The sequence below is a fragment of the Haemaphysalis longicornis genome, unplaced genomic scaffold (assembly GCF_048455015.1).
Source record: "Haemaphysalis longicornis isolate Haplotype H1 unplaced genomic scaffold, Haemaphysalis longicornis Haplotype H1 scaffold_2, whole genome shotgun sequence".
Lineage (NCBI taxonomy): Eukaryota > Metazoa > Arthropoda > Arachnida > Ixodida > Ixodidae > Haemaphysalis > Haemaphysalis longicornis.
The window spans coordinates 248,250,229-248,270,115 of NW_027526295.1; the positions used below are offsets into that span (position 1 = coordinate 248,250,229).

General features: G+C 51.4%; 1 protein-coding gene across 1 annotated transcript; it reads left to right on the plus strand.

Annotated features, from left to right (window-relative positions):
* Nucleotides 1-1,064: 1,064 nt before the first annotated feature.
* On the plus strand, nt 1,065-18,502 carry LOC144170349 (intraflagellar transport protein 81 homolog). The gene is made up of 14 exons (XM_077700097.1): nt 1,065-1,290; nt 2,345-2,448; nt 3,352-3,532; nt 4,544-4,699; nt 10,400-10,510; nt 10,652-10,736; nt 11,097-11,260; nt 11,401-11,496; nt 11,621-11,767; nt 11,872-12,021; nt 13,800-14,018; nt 15,126-15,212; nt 16,224-16,390; nt 17,444-18,502. The coding sequence occupies exons 1-14, from the start codon at nt 1,147-1,149 to the stop codon at nt 17,691-17,693; spliced, it is 2,061 nt and encodes a 686-aa protein (XP_077556223.1). The 5' UTR covers nt 1,065-1,146; the 3' UTR covers nt 17,694-18,502.
* The last annotated feature ends 1,385 nt before the right edge of the window (nt 18,503-19,887 follow it).

The following is a 19,887-nucleotide window of genomic DNA, read 5'->3' on the forward strand; positions in this document are numbered from 1 at the left end:
CGGGTGATTCCGGTAAAACAACAGTTGCAACTTACAGTCACTTTCTGTAACCATACTCCCTTCGTCGATAGCCATGTATTGACAGCAGACAGTAATGCTGTAACGTTTACAACTTCACTGTGAACTGGCTAATCACAGTAAATGGGACTCGGCATAATGGTACAGCCGCCCTATGGGCTCAATTTCATATAATTTGTTTCGGGATAACTTTCATAACGTAAAAGTAAGAGCCGTTTTCTCTAATCATACTCCCTCCGTAGATGTCCATGCTTCACTGCAGAGCAAGCAATGTGAGAAAGCCAGCTTACAAAAACCCAGCTTACACTGATTTCTCTAACTCCGGCTTCACCTTTGAGCAAAAATGCATTACTGGAAAGACGTCTTTAGAGGAGCAATATAAGCCGTCATATCAAAATGAAGGCCATAGGACCTTATTTCCCTTTCTTAATTGTTTTTTTTTCTATACTGCGAACCAGTTTTTTTTTTTTCGGGGCGGACAAACCTGCTCCGGAGGGAGCGTGACACGATATCAGGACAATCTGTCGTCAAGACGGGCCCCGACTGATTACTGGCCCGGGCCGCGCCTACGCAGTTCAGTAACAGAAAAGTTCAAATGATGCACATACATAAATTCAGCCTCCGAGTCCGGCAGTGGAGATACCTCTGAAATCACTCCCAAGTCTGCTTGCGTGTGCGTGAATAGTAACCACTCGCCGTCAAATTCAATGTTTTTATTTCAATTCCATTGAAAGAGGAATCAACGTCCTTGAACTGTTTTATCCTTGTTTCTCAGCACATGCCTCACAAACACCTTGTTTGTCCTGGTATTTTTTGAGGGTCGCCTGCACTTTGTACAAGCTCCTTTTCCATCACAATATCGCTTCCTCTTCTAGCTTACCGTTCTTTCCTCATTTTTTTTTCTTTCTTTTTGGAACGCTTTGTAGCGAGGCTTCAACCATGCGCCGTGATCTTTGAATAGAACGGCCGCCGCTCAGCGCCATCTCGCGCAGCAGGTCGTCATGGCAACCAAAGACGCGGAGACCAACACAGCGTCGCGCCTGGAAACGAAAACCACGATTTTTCCGTGGACTGTGAGGGTGGCGTCGATACGGTGCTACTGTAAAAGTCGCTCCAAAACGTTGCACGATGAGCGAGCAACTCAAGTTCATTGTTCACGAACTGAACAAGGAGCCTTTCAACAAGAAGCTGAATCTGATCAGCTTCGATGCCTATCGACCGGACCAGTTACTGCAGACGCTCACAGACGTGTTCGCTGAACTGGAACCGAAGGTAAGGCATTATCCCCCCTCCCCCTCCTAGAATACGGCGGTTGCGGGACACGCATCTAAACGCGCACAGTCCGACCTTTTAGCGCGCCCGTGTATAAGGTCTTAGGATGCAGCGTCAACAATACTGCAAAGGCACTGAATAATCGTTGTACCTTTGTAGTGACATGCAGTTCACTATTTGTTCCGACAAACTGTGTAAAGAATTAAACGCGCGAGATATTTTATAAAAGAAAACGCTAGTTAATAAAATACGTCAAATTTAACGGGAAACGTGGTAATGTTGCTGGGACAAATAAAAAGCGGGATATATGAAAAGAGGACTTTGTGAGCGCAGCAGGCTATTTAAGGCTACTCGCTCAGTGTATAGGTAACACGTTAACGATGTCGCGTTATACCCTTTAGCAAAAACGTCTCAATGACTGGCACCGTATAAGGTGTCATAGCAAACAATCGACGACAGCGTCGGCGCCCCTTGAAACTGAATTCCTCCTACTAGCCAAGACAAAATTATATTTTGTTGTAATGTACACAATATGGGTAGGCGATTGATTTATTAACCTTCCGATTAATCGAATGAATGATTCATTGGAGATTAATATTTCTAACCGCATAATCGGTTCAAGTCATGTGATCAAATAAACCATGAGTGGATATGTTGACATTCTGCGCAAGAATGTCGAGAATCATGCGCGCGTTCAAATAATCCGCCTTGCGTAACAACAGGAAACGATGCAAGTATGCTGCCGATTAATCGGGTAAAATTTTTTTAATCGACGCCCAGTTCTGGAACGCAGTTACCGTCTCGTGTAGTTAAGCTGAGTAGAGTACGGCTAAAATCTGAACTCCCGTTTACAGGAACCGAATATCATTTTGTTACTTGGGTATTTAGGATTCACATGCTAACAGAAGCCGATTCGCGGACAAGTAATAAAGTAGTTTACTGCTGTGGACAGTGACAGCTAAGCAGGCAGACAGAGCGAATTAAGGCAGCATTGCGATGCCGTACCCGTCTGCTCGCTCACACTCCCACCATCCCCTTCTCCACCTGGTCACAGATGAAGGCGGACGTGCGCAGTGAAGACCCCGAGCAGTTGGCGATGCGGAACCTCAACTTTCTTCGTATCCTCAAGTACAAGCCGCCACCCGACAGTGCGGGCCTGTGCGTAAGATGAATAGGTGATATCACACAGAATAAGCGATTTCCGCGTGGAACCAAGACAATGATAACTTAGTGCCGTTTTGTCTCTGCGGCAACGGTCGGCGATGAGCAAACAGGCGCTTTTTTGGGGGACATTGCTTATTAAAGAATTAACTCCCCTACTTGTGCGCTGGGTGAGAGAGTAAGGCACAAAGCAAGAATATACATTGTCTTGTTCTTACATTGCGCTGTGGGGCCATATGAGGGCACAACTTTTAATATGACCCGTTTAAGACGGGCAATAAAACGCCTCATTTAGAGAGAAGCTACATTTCATTCCTATTTTAAAGCATAGCGTTAAGGACCCCGTGTCGGTGAGAAGCCGGCATCATTGGCAGCATTTTGTTTTTTGGTGATTTTTGTTTCCTCAGAGAGGTGATTTTACGCAGGGAGTTTGTTCTTAACTGCACAAGACACTTGCAAATGAAGCGGAGAGGTCGAAAAGTTACATCCCCCCTTTTTTTGTGCGCGAGCTTCCGCGTTTCGGTGGAAACCTGAAAACAGAATTGGCCTAATTACCCACGTTTTTGTTACTGGTTGTACCGTACATGATATATATTGGAAAACTCAAGTAAAAACATTTTAGAAGCTCCCGAGCGGGTATTGACACATGGTGCGTAAGCAAAAGGCGAGCTATTCATCCGCTTGCCTACATGTGCCTCCAACATTTCTCCCGCCGAAGAGGCTGTGGCATGATGGCCTCTTACTAGGGTTTTTTTTAGAAATAAAGCTTTCGTATCTCTCTTTGTGCTAACTCGAATGAAAGGGGGTAGAAAATGTATCTTGCCCCGTACGCGCCCACCCCACCAGAAAAAGCCCTCGAGGGCGTAGCCCAAACCTTCCATGCATGCGTGGGTGGCGCAGGGCCTCGTTTCGCCAGGGCCTGGTGGCGGGCTCCAAGGAGGCCGTGCTGCCCGTCCTTGAGTGGACGCTACGCGGACTGCCCGAGCTGCGCAAGAGGGCGTACCTCGGCCGTTTCCTCGTCAAGGTGGAGCTGCCGCCCGAGCTCGAAGGCGACGTAGACCTGCAGACCCTCTACGCACAGGTGCGACCTCGAAACATCATCACCGCGCGCTGTCCGTTAAGCCGGAAACCAGCTAGTGTGATCTAAACGGAGAGTAGGCGTATCTAGCCGAACCCCCAGAATAACCTTGACATGTGTGTCAGATGGAATACAAAAAATCCCGGGCCATCCTCACTAACGTGAAACCTGGAGAGCGGCGAAGAATCCAGTGTATAAGTGTATTCTTGGCGCCTCGGCGTTTTTACCCACTGAGATGAGACCGTGCGGGGGTTGAGGTATACAGCTTTGCTGTAAACTATTCGTGTCTTTTAAGCACGAAGTGTTCTAACGCGAGGCGTTGGAAAACGAGTGCCCCGGTGTTTTAGTGCCGTGACTACATGAAACGACAATGACAGGAGACGTCGACAGCCCGAGCTTCAAAGGGGCTTCGCCCCTAAAAATACGCAGAACTAATGCAACCTTTCTCTCTAACGTTAGAACAGCTGCAGCTGCATTTTGGGAGCGTTAACCCCCTCACATTAAAAGTTGGAAGATCTATATAACTCGTGCATGCAAGATAACTGTTTGCGAGACTCGTGACCTTTAATGGAAATCATTTGGCCAGCGGGGGCAGGAAGGGAATAGAGGCTTCAGTCAGGAGGGATTGCTTCAAAAGTTGTGAAAACCATTGCTAAACAGCCCGTGCTAGGCCTCTTTTTGTGGCATAAATCATGTCAAAAACGGAATCGTGAGAGAGCGGATGGAGTACAATGAACTAGGCTTGATTTAGCCTTCATAACTTCGTTAGGCGCAGCAAACAAGGCGCAGCAAAGTTAGGCAGTGGTCCTTGTCCCCCATGTCCTGTTTTCTTTGCTGCGCCTAACGAAGTTATAATGGAGTACCAACTAGCTCGTACCCATACGTTGTTAAATTTTATTTATCCTTCCTCCGGATATCATCATGACGATCATGCATGGTGCAGTTTCTTCGGTGTAATATGATACCAAGGCAGCGCATATACGGCGCGCCTCGTGACGGGAGAATTCCGTGCAGTACGAGGCTGCCATGCAGCAGTTCAAGGAGGCGCACAAGACGGGCGAGGCCCTGCGGGCCAGCGGTCTGAACACCCAGGAGCTGCGCAAGGGCATCGCCCACATGGAGCAGGAGCGGGAGCAGCTGCTCAAGAAGGTCGCCAAGCTACGCCGAAAGGTAACGCCTGCGGGAGTATATGGAGCGCATGCGTCTCTGTGCTGATGAAGCACGACCGGAACAGTACCTTCTGAAACGCGCGTCTACAGCGATTCCTCTCCTGGAATAATTAAACTACTATCGGCCCAGTGCTCACCAAACCGTCCATGATTCTACCACGAGATTGACACAAAGAAGTTATAATATATATTAATATGTATTAATGTAGGACAGCGAGTGATGTACACCGTCAACAGGTACGTTGAGCTTAAAAGTCACTCCCGCTAAGTGGAACACACCAGAATTCTCGAACGCTCGTCTACACTCGCTCGACTCAGATTTGCAGTGCCGAATTCTGCCTAGTAACGTGCCCCGCTCGGACGTCACCTTACTTTGTCGCTTATGGCTAGGTGTTGCCTTCACCAGTGCTTACTCTTTCACTATTGGCATGGCCAACAGCCACGCTTGCGGTGTTTGCAGCACCGCAGAACCCATTGAACACCTGACGTGCCATTGTGACAGATTCACAGCGCCGAGGCAGCAACTCCCCCCCACACTCCACCAACTCGACGGCCATGCCTTCGCCGCTTTTACATTCGGGAAGCGTCCCCGAACCGGGCTCCATCGCCTCCGTCATGTGTGGTAGCGCGGTGGTCGAGCAGCCAGCAAAAGTTGCTGCCTTGGTGTTGACGACAAGAACTTAGCTGGTTTACTGTATGGCAAGAGATGAACAACGATGACGCAGGAACAGCACCTTTCAGGGCACGGTTGCAACAGTGCTCGAACAAAGCGACAACGCGGTCCGATGCTGTCAAAAGAATGCCGTTCGGCGCTCGGAGGAACCGAGTATTTATCCTCGAAGCGCTAACGCTCAAACAGTTCTCCTCGTGTTTACGCACGCGGCCCGAAAACACTACAGACACACACGAGAATGAATGAATGAATTTATTGTCAAGAAAAAGGAAAGGAAAGACCACCAGCAGGCGTAAATTGTCACACCTAGGGGTGGACACCGGAACGCCTGCTGGTGTGGGGGTTGGGGCAGAGGATGACAGATTCATAGAGAGGAGAGACAGATGATAGAGGTGACATGTTTACAGAACACAAGAGAGAGAGGCGCATATTTACAAGTTAACACTCACTCCCACACCCACACAAAGTCTTTAGCAAGAGAAAAAAAAAAAAAGTTCGCACAGTCTCGTAAAAGTTCACACAGTCACTGTGCCAGAGAGTCAAGTGCCAGGCGGAGCCCTGAGGCATCCAGGTAGCCGCCCAGCGCCTCGTGGACGCTGTCCCTCTCCCTGGTGTTGCCCGGCGGCCATAGTAGCTCGTCTAGCGGCCGAGCCCTTCCTCCCAGGGCGGCCAGCAGTTCCGGCCTCCCTGCCGCATACTCGGGGCACTCGAAGAGCAGGTGCGGCAGGGACTGGACAGGTGTGCGGCAGTGCCGGCAGGCAGGGCTGTCTGCCAGCCCCAGGCGGTGCTTTCGTTCCACCGTCCACACCGCCCCCACGCGGAGGCGCAGGATTGCCGAACGCTGCTGTCGGGGCAGCCGTGCAGCCCGCACAGGTGGTGGGGCCTCTCCAGCAGCCAGCCGTGGGTCCGGGTGCTGTGCCCGCACGTGCCGCTGTATAAGCAGGCGGGAGTCGTCCGCCGCTGCCTGGGCATCCGTGGCCGCGGGCGTCAGCTCGTGGGCCTCAGCGGCCAGCTCGTCCGCCCGCTCGTTGCCCTCGAGCCCGATGTGGCCGGGCACCCACTGAAGCCGCAGCCGGGCACCCCTGCCTGCCAGCCGCTCCGCCTTCTCGCGCACTCCTCGAACCAGAGGGGAGTGCGGGTCGCCCTCCCGGATGCGCAGCAGAGCCACCCGGGAGTCGCACAGCAGGGCGCAGCGCTCGGGTGCGGGCTCCAGCTCCAGCAGCAGGTCCAAGCCCAGCTGGACCCCCACAAGCTCTGCCGTGGCCGAGGATGCGGCGTAGTGCAGCCGGGCCTGCCGGGTGGCCTCCCCCAGCACGGCGGCCGCTGTAGCGGAGCCCTGCCGCCGCCGCACAGAGCCATCCGAGTACGCCAGGGTGTGGCCCTCCAGTTCTTTCCAGACGACGGCCCGGGTCAGCTGCAGCAACCCGCAGTGGGGCGTCCGCCGCTTGCTGCGCAGGCCCGGAATCTCCAGGTGCAGCTCGGCCGCCAGGTCCGGAGGGCGGCTGGAGGGCCCCAAGTCTGTGGTGCCCACCACCTGCTCGTACCGGGCCAGCATGCGCCCCATGCGCGAGTGCCGGTGGGTGCGCAGCCGCTGCAGCAGGGGGCCGCCCCCCTCGGCTCGGCGCAGCCGGTCAATGTGGCCCAGGGCCCTCTGCTCGGCCGTCATCTCCAGCGTCCACACCCCTGCCTCAGCCAGCGTCCTGTCGCACTGCGAGTTTCGGGGCAGGCCAAGGCAGGCGCGGACGCCCTTTCGATGGTCGCCCTCCAGCTGCCGCCAGTTGGGTCTCCGCAGGGTGACCAGCGGCAGCGCGTACATCAGTAGCCCCACGGCCGAGGCGCTGTACAGCCGCAGGGCTGTCTGCTGGGAGCAGCCTTTGTCCCGGGCGACCATCTTCCGCACGGCCGAGGTGGCCAGCTGTGCCCTGGCACGTAGCTCCTTGGCGGCCTGGCGGAAGTCCACCCTGTGGTCCAGGGTGAGCCCCAGGTAGCTCACCCTGGTCTTCCACTCGAGCTCCTCGCCGTCTATGCGGAGTTTCCTCGTCCTTCCGCGGGCGGCTGCGCTCGGGTGCACAAGCATGGCCTCTGTCTTTGCAGCCGACAGCTGCAGGCCGACACCTTCAAGCTTGCACCGCACCGCATCCATAGCCGCCTGCAGCTGCTGCACGACCGCCCTGCCGTCTCCTTTCGGTCCAAGCACCCACAGGGCAATGTCGTCGGCGTACACCGACATGTGTACCCTGTGCCCCCCCCCCCCCCCCTCTGGGCAGGCAGCCTGGCAGGGCTGCCATTACCAGGTTGAAGAGGAAGGGGCTGATGACGGAGCCCTGTGGGGTGCCGATATCCACTGGCCGAGGTGCCGACAAGACGTTCCCCACCTGCACCTGCACCTGCGCCGTCCGGCCCGTTAGGAACGCCTCGACGAAGCCCCGCAGCTTCCCCGCAATGCCGGCCTCCTCCATGGCCAAGGAGATGGCGGGGCGCTGCAGGTTGTCGAAAGCGCCCTTCACATCGAGCAGCACCAGGGCAGCCACCTGCCTGGTGGCACGGGCGTGTTCCAGGGCCGCCACCACGTCAGTGATGGAGCCGGCCGCCGCTCGGTGCTTTCGAAACCCCGTGAGCTGCTCCGGGATCGCCTCCTCCTCCACCACGATGGCCTCCATCCTGCGCAGCGCCACCCGCTCCAGCAGCTTGCACCCGCAGGAGGTGAGGGCCACGGGACGATATGCCGTGACCACCCAAAGGCCCTTCCCCGGCTTGAGTATGGGCCTCAGGATGGCGAGCAGCCACTCGGGCGGCAGCTGCCCCGTCTCCCAGATGCGGTTGTAGGCCATCAGGAGCTTGCCGAACCCCACCTCATCCAGGTTGCGGATCATCTGGTAGGTGAGGCCGTCTGCCCCTGGCACCGACTCTTTCCCGAACTTTGTGAGGCAAGGGGAGGGGGGGGGGGGGCGAGGTCTTGACTGCGGCGGCCGCTTCGCAGGTGCACTTCTACACACAGAGAACAGTTTGTTTCATATTTTGCAGCCGCCGAGGGTGACTCACCGACAGCGAGGAGCCCACGCGCCGGCCGTTCTCCGGCATGCATGTTGTAGCCTGTCCGAGAAAGGCAGGCTTTCTTACACAGCACCGGAGCTCTACACAAAACTTGCAGCACGCGCGCAGAGGGTAGCGGAGCGCTTAATCGTAAACAGAACAGACTATTTTGGGTCAGACGTTCACCGTCATAGGCCCACATGGCTACAAAAGCCTTACATCGCTGCTTGAAGGACAAGGGCCTATCTGAACGATTGTAGAGACGAATTACTTCAGAGCAGCGTTCTTCCTTCGCCAATTCACCTCAGTTTTGTGCATTTGTTTTGTGTAGTGCTTTGTCTTTGTACTTGCCATGTCCACGCCTTGTGTTTTGGTACTTTTCTTCGTATTTTTCTTTCTTTAAATATGTACCGCTGTCATTTCTTTCACTTAATTTCTATTCTCGTATCCCCATTTTGTAGGGTAGCCAACCGGACAGTTTCCTGGCTAACCTCCCTGCCTTTCCTGCACTGTTCCTTCCTTCCTTCCGTCCTTCCTTCCTACAACGTTTGTCTGCGAAGCATGACTTTCGTCGAAAATAAACAGATGCTTTTTTTGATGTCGTCGTTGTAATTTTGTTTTCTGGGTGCTTCATGAAAAAAAAATGACGCCATTAATGAATTAATGTCAAAATGAAGACAAAATAACTAGTCCAGGTATTTCTATTGCGCTTGCACAACTGCAGAAGTGCGAGTCCTGTAAGAACCATTTATAAAACCGGTTTAGTTCATCACCCGCAAGAGTCGAAATAAACTTTATTGACTTTCTTGCCGCGACGTACAAATACTGGGGCCACGGCCGGCCATCCCCGCCTCGTCCTTCGACTCGTGCCGACGTTTGCGCGCGCGAAAGTTTTGCTCGCGGTTCTCTCCATCGCTGCAGAATATGCAGACGGGTTACTTTAAAATTGGCTCAGTGCTGTCAGCCAGTTTAGCTTAGCGAGGGCGAATGCCAGAAAATTATATTCTCTTGCTCCTTGCCATATATAGTATTCTTTGCCCTTTCCCCATCACCGTATGTTTCAGCACTTGGATCACCTCGCGCACTGACGACCGCTATCGCAAGCAAGCTTCTTTTAATCTTTCCACCATGGCGGAGTTAGATCATATGCGACGGAGGGCGTTTAGAGCGCCCACCATGACGCCCACGATCCTTGGCGGTTACATTATAGTGCCTAGAATATGCGGTCACTGCGGTATGTCATCCGGGGATTCCCGCTATACTCTAAATCGGACATATCGTGTAAGGCCCGTTCTCGCTAACGATCGTTTCTGCTACAAGGGCGCAAAAACGAGCGATACTATAAACGGCGGACTACGACCGACCGCTGCATCACGGCATCGAGATCGGTCCACTTTTTCCCCGCTCGTATCGGCAAGGAACGTACAGACCGCATACGGGCTCGTTCTCGTTGGTGATGCGCGACGCGTTCGTGAAGAGTTTGATGATTTGGCAGCGCTGCGTCTTGTACGCGAATACTAAGCAATTGCGGCAGTTAATTGAGTTTCGTGACGCCGTAGCGAACGAGGACTGACGGTCGCACAGAGCGTGACGTCGCGCAGATGCCTGCCGCCGAAGTCGTCCGTAGCTGCGACGAAGCCGCGGGCGATGGGCAGCGCCAAACCTCAGGAGTGCGAACCTCGAATATCCCACTTCAATAAAAATTAAACCTACAAGTGCTGGCTAAACGACGAACCTCCTCCGAGTTCTCCATCGTAAAAGCTCGTGCATTATCGGTCAGTTTCCGCACGTGCAGTTGCTTCGTTTGCGCTTCAGCACTGAGCATTCATATGAGCCTCTTGTCGATACACAACTTTTCACAACAACCCTCCAGGCAAGATTACCTTTTACGATAGATGAGAAACATATTTTTACCAAGCGCTAAAGAGCACGTACTGCCCCACGGGCAAGGCGTCCTTTGATTAAGTGCGGCACTGGACGCTTCGGTATACGCAGGTGGAGACCCAGCAGAACAAGGATTCGCTCCTGCAGCTGGCCAAGAACCTGCGCGAAGAGCAGGACAGGGCGCACACGCTTGCGCAGCAGAGGAACGGCCAGAGGGACGCGGTGAGATAATGCGACGAGTGCACCGTGCATGGGCTGCATTAAGGAGGCCCAAGCGCTCAACCGCGCCTTAGCCAAATCCCAACAATGGGCACACACATGTTGTCACTGCAAGGAACCTTACGTGCTCTTTATTCGTTACAGCTGAACCACTGCGAACAAAAAATCCAAAGGCTGACACAGCAGTTAAGAGATCTGCAGCATGCAGGGGCAGGTGCCACGCCTGAAGGTACGCGTATCCTGCAGTCCAGTCTGATTCAGTTGATTAAAGTCAACCCAGCGACCTGTTGAACAACACATGAGGTCCGCCTCGCCCATCAATGATGTAAAAGTCATCGAGTGTGTAAAATTCAACACCTGCCCGTGGACAGCACGAGTTAAAATTCAAATTAGAAGTTTTCGCTCATGATTCAAAGCTGGAATTGCTGCTTAAGAGTTCAGACACTTGGGAGCCTGTTTTATGCGACAGGAGTGAATGGTCCACACTAATTCGTCAATTCTTGTCTAAAGATAAGACATTTAGCAGAAATTAAATGCCCACTTGGTACTTTTTTTTTTTTTCCTTTTTTTTTTTTTTTTTTTTTGCAAGGCCTACTGAAGAGATTGGAGGAAGAGCTCCGAGCTAACGGCTATCTGGTCCGAGACAAACTTCCCAAGGAAATCACCGCTTGCCAAAATGCTATACGGGACCTGCAAAAGGTGGCGGCCGAACCATCAATGGGACAGCAAGAACTCGCCAGGCTCAAGGCCAAGGTACGCACGAATATGCAGAAACGGCAAGAGTGCGTTTCAGCAATGTCTTAATACGATTAGGTGGCTACCGCCGCCCGCTCAAACGTATACGCATACATCTCACGTGCTCTCTTCCTTGTTTCTCGGGTTTCACCGTGCAGGTGCAGTCTGAAAACCAGGAAATCAACGCTCTTTATGAGCAGAAGATGAGAAACCAGGAGTCTGCGGACGACAAGTTGACGCTCTTCAGGCAACAGGTTGTGCATTGACCTTGCACGTCATCACACGTCCCTCCCTGCGGTGCAATCACTGCGCTTGTAGTATTAATGTGTTAAATTGCTGAGCGGAAGGTTACCATTTTCCTACGTCGATGTGCTGCAGGCGGCGGTGATCGCACGCAAGAAGGAGGCTGCGGCCGAAACCCTGAACGAGCTGCGGCTGCAAGTGAGCCAACTGGAGGCCCAACTGCAGGAAAAGCAGAGCCAGCTCGCCACCGCAAACGGGGAGCAAGTGCTTGTAGGAGACGAGGTACGCACGGGATTTAAAGATAGTGATAATAAATACTGCCACGAGTGCTAGCTCTTCGCAAAGCACAGCCCGAAATTTACGCGTTCTGGCGCGCGTGCTCGCAGTTCAAGAAGTACGTGAACGCGCTCCGTGGCAAGAGCAGCCAGTACAAGCAGCAGCGCCAGGAGCTGGCAGAGCTGAGAGCCGAAACCGGCGTGCTGGCCCGGACGCAGGAAATCCTCGCCGCCAAGCAGCGGGACCTTGCGCAGAGCCTGGTGGGTACCTTTATCGACGGCAATGAATACTACTAACATTACAGAATTACGGTGAGTTGGGATTGTCTCTACTATCTCAAGCACGCCGATCACACTGTTCCGTTCTTAATGGCTTCGCGAAACGTTTGTCCTGTCATTTTCCTAGAGGCACTGCGTGGACAAGGGGGAATTGATGCAAGTGGGAAAGGGGAAGGCAGGGGAGCCGGGCAAGCTTGATTTCTTTAGCTACCCTTTAGCTGGTACTGCGTCCTTCGGTTAGCGGAGGACGTCAGCCGCACTCGATGGTACGTCTCCTCGTGCGTGTTTATCGTCGCATTGTTGGGCCCGGTGGTTCAATGAAGAAGATGTTGGCATAGTTCAGTTTGTCCATCATCGTGCACGATCTCGAGCACTATTCCGCAGTTCCTTTAAATCCCCACCAGCACCTTCCTACCATTCTCTTGTGTGATGTATAGCACCAGGAGGGACCAGGGTTGGAGAAACCAAGGGTCAGCCATGACCGTGATGGTGCGGTGAAGAATTGCGCTGGGTATCGTCGGCGAAAAATTGCGCTGGGCTTCATAAAGCGGTGACAGAATAACTGCGGCGATGCTAAGCCTTTTCTGTGCGACCCGGAGACATCTCCGCATGCAGAACGCTAGCGGGCCGCTATTCGTTGGGGAGATCGCATGTTGTGTTTGGGACCCCCCTATCTTGCCTCCACACGCTCGTTTCCCGTTTTAAAACTGACTTGTCAACGCAAGCACGGCCGACGCGAGAAGCCCGGTAGTGCGAGCGGGGCGACCGGAGGCCCCCGCTCGGCGCAGCCAGTGGTAGGCGGAGCATGCACGTCGGCTGCTACAAAAAAAAAAAAAAAAAAAAAAGAGAAAGGCGTGACGTACCGTCGAGCGGAGCCAATGGCTGCGCGCATCTCGGAGCGACAAGGGTCTTGTCCTGTTTGTCCAGATGGTCTTTCGCCGAGCCGATGAACTCATAGCTTACACAATGCTTTGGAGGCGAGGAGAAAGGGCGAAAGCTCAAGGCCTTATGCTGGCCCTTTTTTTAAATAACGATAACTCAGCTAAAACGTAACGCTTTTAAACCATTTTCGCGGGATGGTGTTTCTTGGAGTGTAGTCCAGCGATTTCGCGCGTAGAATTGCAACTTTTTGAACCCTGTTTAGCGCACCTTTAAGAACATAGGTCTGCACTGGCTGCCCATTCATGAAGTACAGCCGGTAAAAGGCTTGTCTATAACACAGCTTTCGTACTCTCAGCCCTATCCTGCCCCGCCAGAGCAGGATTTGAATAAAACTACTGCGGAATTCTGAAGTATTAACCCTTCGCTTTTGCCTCTGACATGTTTGGAATGAGTATGTTTCGGCAGTTTTCGGATGTAGCTGGTTGAAGTCGAAATCGCTGTTATAGACAAGCGTTTTACCGACTGTACATCCACACCAAGATTTATGCAGCAGTGAAGAGAAGGTTTTTTTTTTAACCCTCCCAGTCGGCAGTTCTGCTTCCTTCCTAGGTGTATGTTCTAACAACTTCCTTGTCGACTTACGTCATGTTCACGTGTCACGGTGTCCTTCCCGCAGCTGCAGGAAACTGTTGATGCATTAAAGCATTAGCAGTTTCCTGGCTGCGCTCGCTGTTCAGGCATTTACAACGGCACCAGGACTATTTACACTGCTAGTCCAGGTACGTGAAGGTGTCTGTCCAATAGGCAACTAGCGGAGACTCACTTCAAAGCCATGCGCATACCAGGCTAGGGTGGATGATGCATCCATGTTGCTGCAGGAGGCCCTGGAAGAGCGGCACGGCGTGCGCGGCTACCACCGGCTGCAGGGGGCTCTGGAAAGCGTCTCCGGCAGCAAGGCGGCGCTGGACGAGACCAAGATGACAACGCTCGAGGACATGGCCACCATGGTGACCAGCCTCAACAAACGCATCGCCGAGAGGAAGGGCCGCCTGGCACCCGCCATCAAAGACCTCAGGCCACTCAGGAAGAACTACCAGGCATGCGCGCCACTGCGTCGTTCTTTTGTAAAAGCAGCAGCGCAAAGTGTGCTTAACCGCACGCCTTATAAAATGACCTCACCTGCACTATAGGATGAATAACTTATGCTGCATTGCTGCGTATGACATTCTGCTACATCAATGCGTGATAAATATGTTATATGCAGTGCCTATGCATTCCTGCATAAAACACCCACACCGATAAAGCCCAGCATCCACTTATGATGGTGCCACTTGCACTAGTGAAATGAACACGTCGATAGCAAATTAGTCTATTGTGACCAAATAGCCCTCACAAACAACATCGATCTTTATCAATAAAGGGAAGTAGACTTCTGACATTATAGGTAATGCATCAAAGCCCAGCCCATGCTGCTGGACATAGATAAGGAATAATTTGATATCATGCATGGCGTAGTGGCTCAGTAACACTGGATGTTTGAGTATGTTCAAAGCTCCTTTCAAAAAGGCTAAACCTGTGATATCAAACTGGTTTTTGTTCATGTATGTAATGCCCCAGAGAAGTCAAAAAGGCTAAAAAGTTTTTTTCAAAAATAGTTATCTCGGACACCCATGCAGATATCAAACTGGTTTTTTTTTAATATACGTAATGCTTACCAATGCCTACAAAGCTATTTCAGGGTTAATCCCGAACAAAAGCTAATCATGGGCAGATCTGCAATTAAAACAAAGTTACACATTTTACCCCCCCCCCCCCCCTTCAATTTGCACACGAGTACAGTCGTCCACTGTCTTAGCTGGAACAATGCTTTCCTCACTTACCATCTTCTCCTTTCGTAGCGAAAGGTAATATAGTCACAACTTCGTCACTGCTTTGAAGTTAAACATGCCACTCAAATCGTACACACTGGTTTGAACTGTTTTACGTCAAAATGTTGGAGATATGCCACGCTAGCGTGGAATGTGACGCTCCAGCTAAGCCTGTGGACACATCTGTGCACACACACACGCACACGCAAGTAAAGTTATAAGGTTTAGGTCGAACCACACGCCACGCGAAACGAGTAATGTGGGAGGTGTTGAGAAAAGGCGTTGGTTTATTGCGAGATCACGGAATGTGTATTTGTTGATCACTGTGCTGCACAGGATGTGACAATGGAGTACGAGAAAAAGAAGGCAGCTTACGACACCTGCGCAGCTGGCTTGGAGAGCAGCATGGCGAGCCTAGAACAGGTTTGTATTGTACAACTGCAGATCAATATCCTTGTGCACCTGTTTTGAACATAGTTTCGTTTCGCTGTGGCAAAGACCATAATCAGAAAATGAAGAGAAATATGGGGAACTACCATGTGGAACTTTTCTTTACTTCTCTTCGGAAGAATATCTGAAAACGGCTCCGATTGCAGGTATTTGGCACCAAAAACCCTTCAGTGACACTGAGATGGTGAGGCAAAAATAGCCGATGTTAAGACACCAAATTATTTGCCTCAAGGTAAAGAATTCTAGCAAAGGTATTATTTAATTATCTCAATACACCAAATAGTCCTTAGGAGTAAACAATATGACACAAAATATGTTCTCTGGCAGCACTTGCATGTGGAGGAGCATGTACATTTCTGCTGTTTCGAATTCCTCCTCTTAGCACACTCAAAAATGCCCAAAAGCCATGCTCAGTTTATTCAGAAACTTCAGCACCAAAGGAATACAGCGAAAGGAGTAAAATTCATGGGTCCGCTGCGTGAAAATCCAAGCGGTCTTTGAAGAGACAGAAAATGTGAATGGCGCAGCTGGTGTTCCCTGCCCAAGTGCATGGCGACCTGCTTGCCCAACTCACACCAAGGGGCATATGCACACTGTGGGCAGTCATGTATTATGCCCTACGGAAAATTCTGCGTTTCTAGCCGCCATGACCCAGCCATTTTTTGTGCCCTGAATGGTGATATGCTGCCTCTGCAAAGATCCCATACATACGAATTTCATGTTTGCCAGTAGCCGCAGCACTGCTAATTCCGATCCATATGCATTAATTTGCGCTCTGCAGCAGTGGCAAGAAGAACACGGTTGTCCTGTAGGTACACGTACACTATAAAAGGACCATTCCACTTCTTTTGCTTATCTTGTGGGTATTTGTGCTGTTTTAGAACACCAAATCTTCGACTGCTGCTTTATTACTTGCACAAAAAAATTTCTTGAGATGGGGTATCGCCAAACGAACTTGTCTCTGGGCAAACGCTCTGCAAACAGGAAGTGGCCAGCCTGCGCAACGAGCTCAACAGCGAGGAGTCCAAGCTGAACTTCCTACAGCACAGCCTCCGAATCCACGAGGTGCAGCTCAAGTTCCTCAAGGAGAACGGTGTGCTTGGGAACCCCGCAACCGACGGTGGCGGCAGCGACAGCCAGGCCTCACTCAGGTATGTGCTGTGCTTGTCAGCACAATATGGGACGAGTGCTGGCGGTGTACCGGCACACGTGGAGCTGAGCCCCACTGAGTCTGGTGGAAGGGGTGTGGGTGGTGTAGGGTACCCGAGGTGGGCGAGCATGCAGTGACTATAGCAGGTTGCGCTAGCCATAGTTTATGGTGCTAGGGAAGGCCAGGTGGCCAGCACGCTGAGTATCTGTAATCTCGATCGTGCAGACATTTGAAGAAGGTGTGCGTAAGTGTATGGGGGAAGGCCCAGGGCAGTCACAATTGCCGTCTGTAAGAGGGCGCTACCTGACAAGGTAAAGTTAAGAGCGGACAAGACTGGGGAAAGACATGGCAGGCTGATGAGCACAGATTCCATTTCCTTGAGGCTGGCATGGCGGGCAGAGTCAGGTTTGAGGATGTGGACCATGCGTGTCAAGTGGCTTTTGAAATGTAGATACAGGCCAAGGACTCAGGTGACTCAGGGATTGGGGTAGTAAATGCCTGCAGGGAAGTCAGACAAGTTCAGACTTGTTTGCTACGTAGAACAGGCATCCCAGTGAGACATAGCACTGAACTATCTACGCTGCCTCTTGGCAGTCCAAGTTGTAGGTTGTCCAGATGGTTACATGGTCCGTGTACGGTGCACGGTGTACGGAGGTCGGGGATTGCATTAGGTAGGGAATGACCAAATTAAGATGATTGGGGGCGAAGCAGCCCTTGAAGACTTAGTTTGCCTTGCTGCTATGCCAAATACACTGGGCCTTTTTTTTGTATGATTTAAGGCTGCCCATATTAACAGCTTTGATTATGAGCATAGTGGGGTACAAAAAATGCTGGAAAGCATGGGCCTACTTTTCAGGCTTGCCTAAAGAGAAAACAGCAATGAACTTGCGCTGCCAGAACCTACGGGATGATGGCAGTAAGGAGCAGGTAGTAAGCAGCCACCCTACTAAGTTCAGAAACTGTCACGGTGTCTCTAGCGTGTGCTCAAAACACCCAAGAGTGTAGAGACCCATGAGGGGAAGCCTGTAGCATACGATGCTGCGCACCCTTGCAGGGCCCGTCTGAGCCACGAGATTGCTGAGCAGGAGAAACGGGGCAAGGCCCTGCGAGAGCGGCAGAAGGACGTTCGCGAGAAGCAGACATCGCTGCGAGCCCAGACCCAGCAGTGGGCCCACCTGCAGACACTGCTCAGGGCCAAAATGGCGGCCATCACGGGCTCCTACGGGGACCACCAGGGGGGGACCCTGCCTGGCAGCGATGCGGCTCACAGCGACACTGCTTCAAGGGACTGGCTCGTCCTGTGATAGGCACGCTTGAGAAATGGGGCGGTCAACATGATAGTTGTTTTGTACACAGTTAACACGGCCTGTATCCACTGAAAGAAACACTAGTCCTGAGAACTGAAAAATCGCAAAAGAAATCAATTTCCTGTATTGATTTTATTTGCAGTCACAAGTTCCAAGGGATGCATCTGCAAAATATCTCGGCTGTGGTCTTTGTTTTCACAAAGGTGTTGTACTTTGAAGTCCCCTGAATGACCATTTTTCCCTGTGTTTACAAAAAAACTTGGTGTCCTGTTATCTCGCAAACAAATTCCTTTTCCACGAGTTCAACTGTTGGGTACAATATTGTGGGATAAGCAGGTCAAATTCGCATCATTTTTGCTGCATTGACAAAGCGTGAGCTTAACAGTACAATAAAACCACCAAACATCCCGTTTCTTTTTCCGGGCACAAAATTTTGTGAAATGATGCGCCCTAAAGTAGGATTCTACATGCAGCAGTCATTAAAAGTGAGTTTTGAAGAACAAGATTGGCTAACAAAGAAAACCCCAGCATCCGCTTTTCCCTTTAGCTGCATTTTTTTTTCTGTTTACACTCCCCCCTGTCAGTTTGTGCACACAGGCAACTTCCCTGCCTGGCTTTGTTCCCACCTTTGCAATTTTACTCATGCAAGGTTGGCTTTCCATACCGCTTTAATGCCTGGTCATTGAGCCCATCACTTAGTGAAACCGAGAAATACGAAATTCAAAGGGAACAGGCTGTGTTAGATCACTAGTGTGCTTATGAATGTAGCTTTAACTGAACTGTGAAATAAAAATTTACGGAAGAAATTGTTATTGCATAGTAAATTCCCATTAATATATTTTCAAAAAACTGTGAGAGAAACAAAACAGGAAAAGTATGTTGGGGAAAACATATCTGCACATGAGTGGTTATGGCAAACAAACCTTCTATATGAAAACATCGGAAGAACATACCAAGAAGGAATGAATTAGTGTAAGCTCTATTGTATTCATGTCGATAAGGTTAAAATTTTTCACTTAAGCAGGAACTGCAACCAGTCATCATGTCAGCCATAGAAAGCTGACGCTGCTCAATGGGCAGTCACAAATTATGTCTTCGTGGAAAAAATACTTAAGGGCAACAACACAGACCACAAAAAGCAACATGGTGTGCAGTTGGTGGGTAGCCTTCCATGTTTTCAGTTCAACTTGTTAAAAAACTGCAAACTACTTAAAGCCGGTGGGAAAAATTTTAAGAGGTGGTACTGGCTGACTTTTGCTGACGGCGGTGGTGTACACCAAAACGCCTTGTGACAAAATCAACTTTTTACCAATGTGCTCTTCGAGCGCAGCTCTTGCTCACCATTCTCAGCTGCGCGGCGTGCACACAAGTTGCGCTTGTCGTTGTTGTCGCTCGCAACACACGACATCACAGGTGTGGGCGCTCGCTCTTGTCGGGCAGCTTGCCTTCCAGCGCAGCATGGGTTGGCCGCGCATGGTTTGCTCCGTGGAAGAGCAGACAGCCATTGCAGAACGTAAATGTTCCCGATGATCGCAGAAGAATGATGTACAACAACATACCGTAATTACCCCGATTCTAACGCGCCCCCGATTCTAACGCGCACCCTGTTTTCCTGGCAAAAAAAACGAAAAAACTTGCACTTCCGATTGTAACGCGCACGGAACTTTGTGAGCAAGAAAAACGAATGCGAGATAAACGGGCGATTTATTTCTCGAAGTAATCTCACCCATCTCCCTCCTCGTGGCTCTCCGCTGACCACAACATCTCGTCCTTGGTGCCGTCAAGCGCGTTGGTGATGCCACACTTCATAACGAACGTTCAACCATGATTGATGGGATCGTGGCCCATGCCTCGCACGCCCATCCTGCGAACTTCTCCAGAGGCGCACGCTTCAGCCGACCACTCGTTTTGAACGCGTGAGAGCCGCTGCTGCCATTGCTGTTATCAAGTGCGCAAGTGGAACGATTTGACGATTTGTGTGAACACCGATAGAAAAGCCTGGGCGCCTATGCTTCCTGCGTCCGAAAAATTGTTGCTAAAAGCTTTGGCGCCATCTTGAGATGGCGATGGGCGAGACGAAATTTCCGTTGTTTCGGCAGTTTCGGTTTCGTATCCGATTCTAACGCGCATGCGATTTTTCGACCTATTTTTCCGGAAAAAAGGTGCGCGTTAGAATCAGGTAATTACGGTA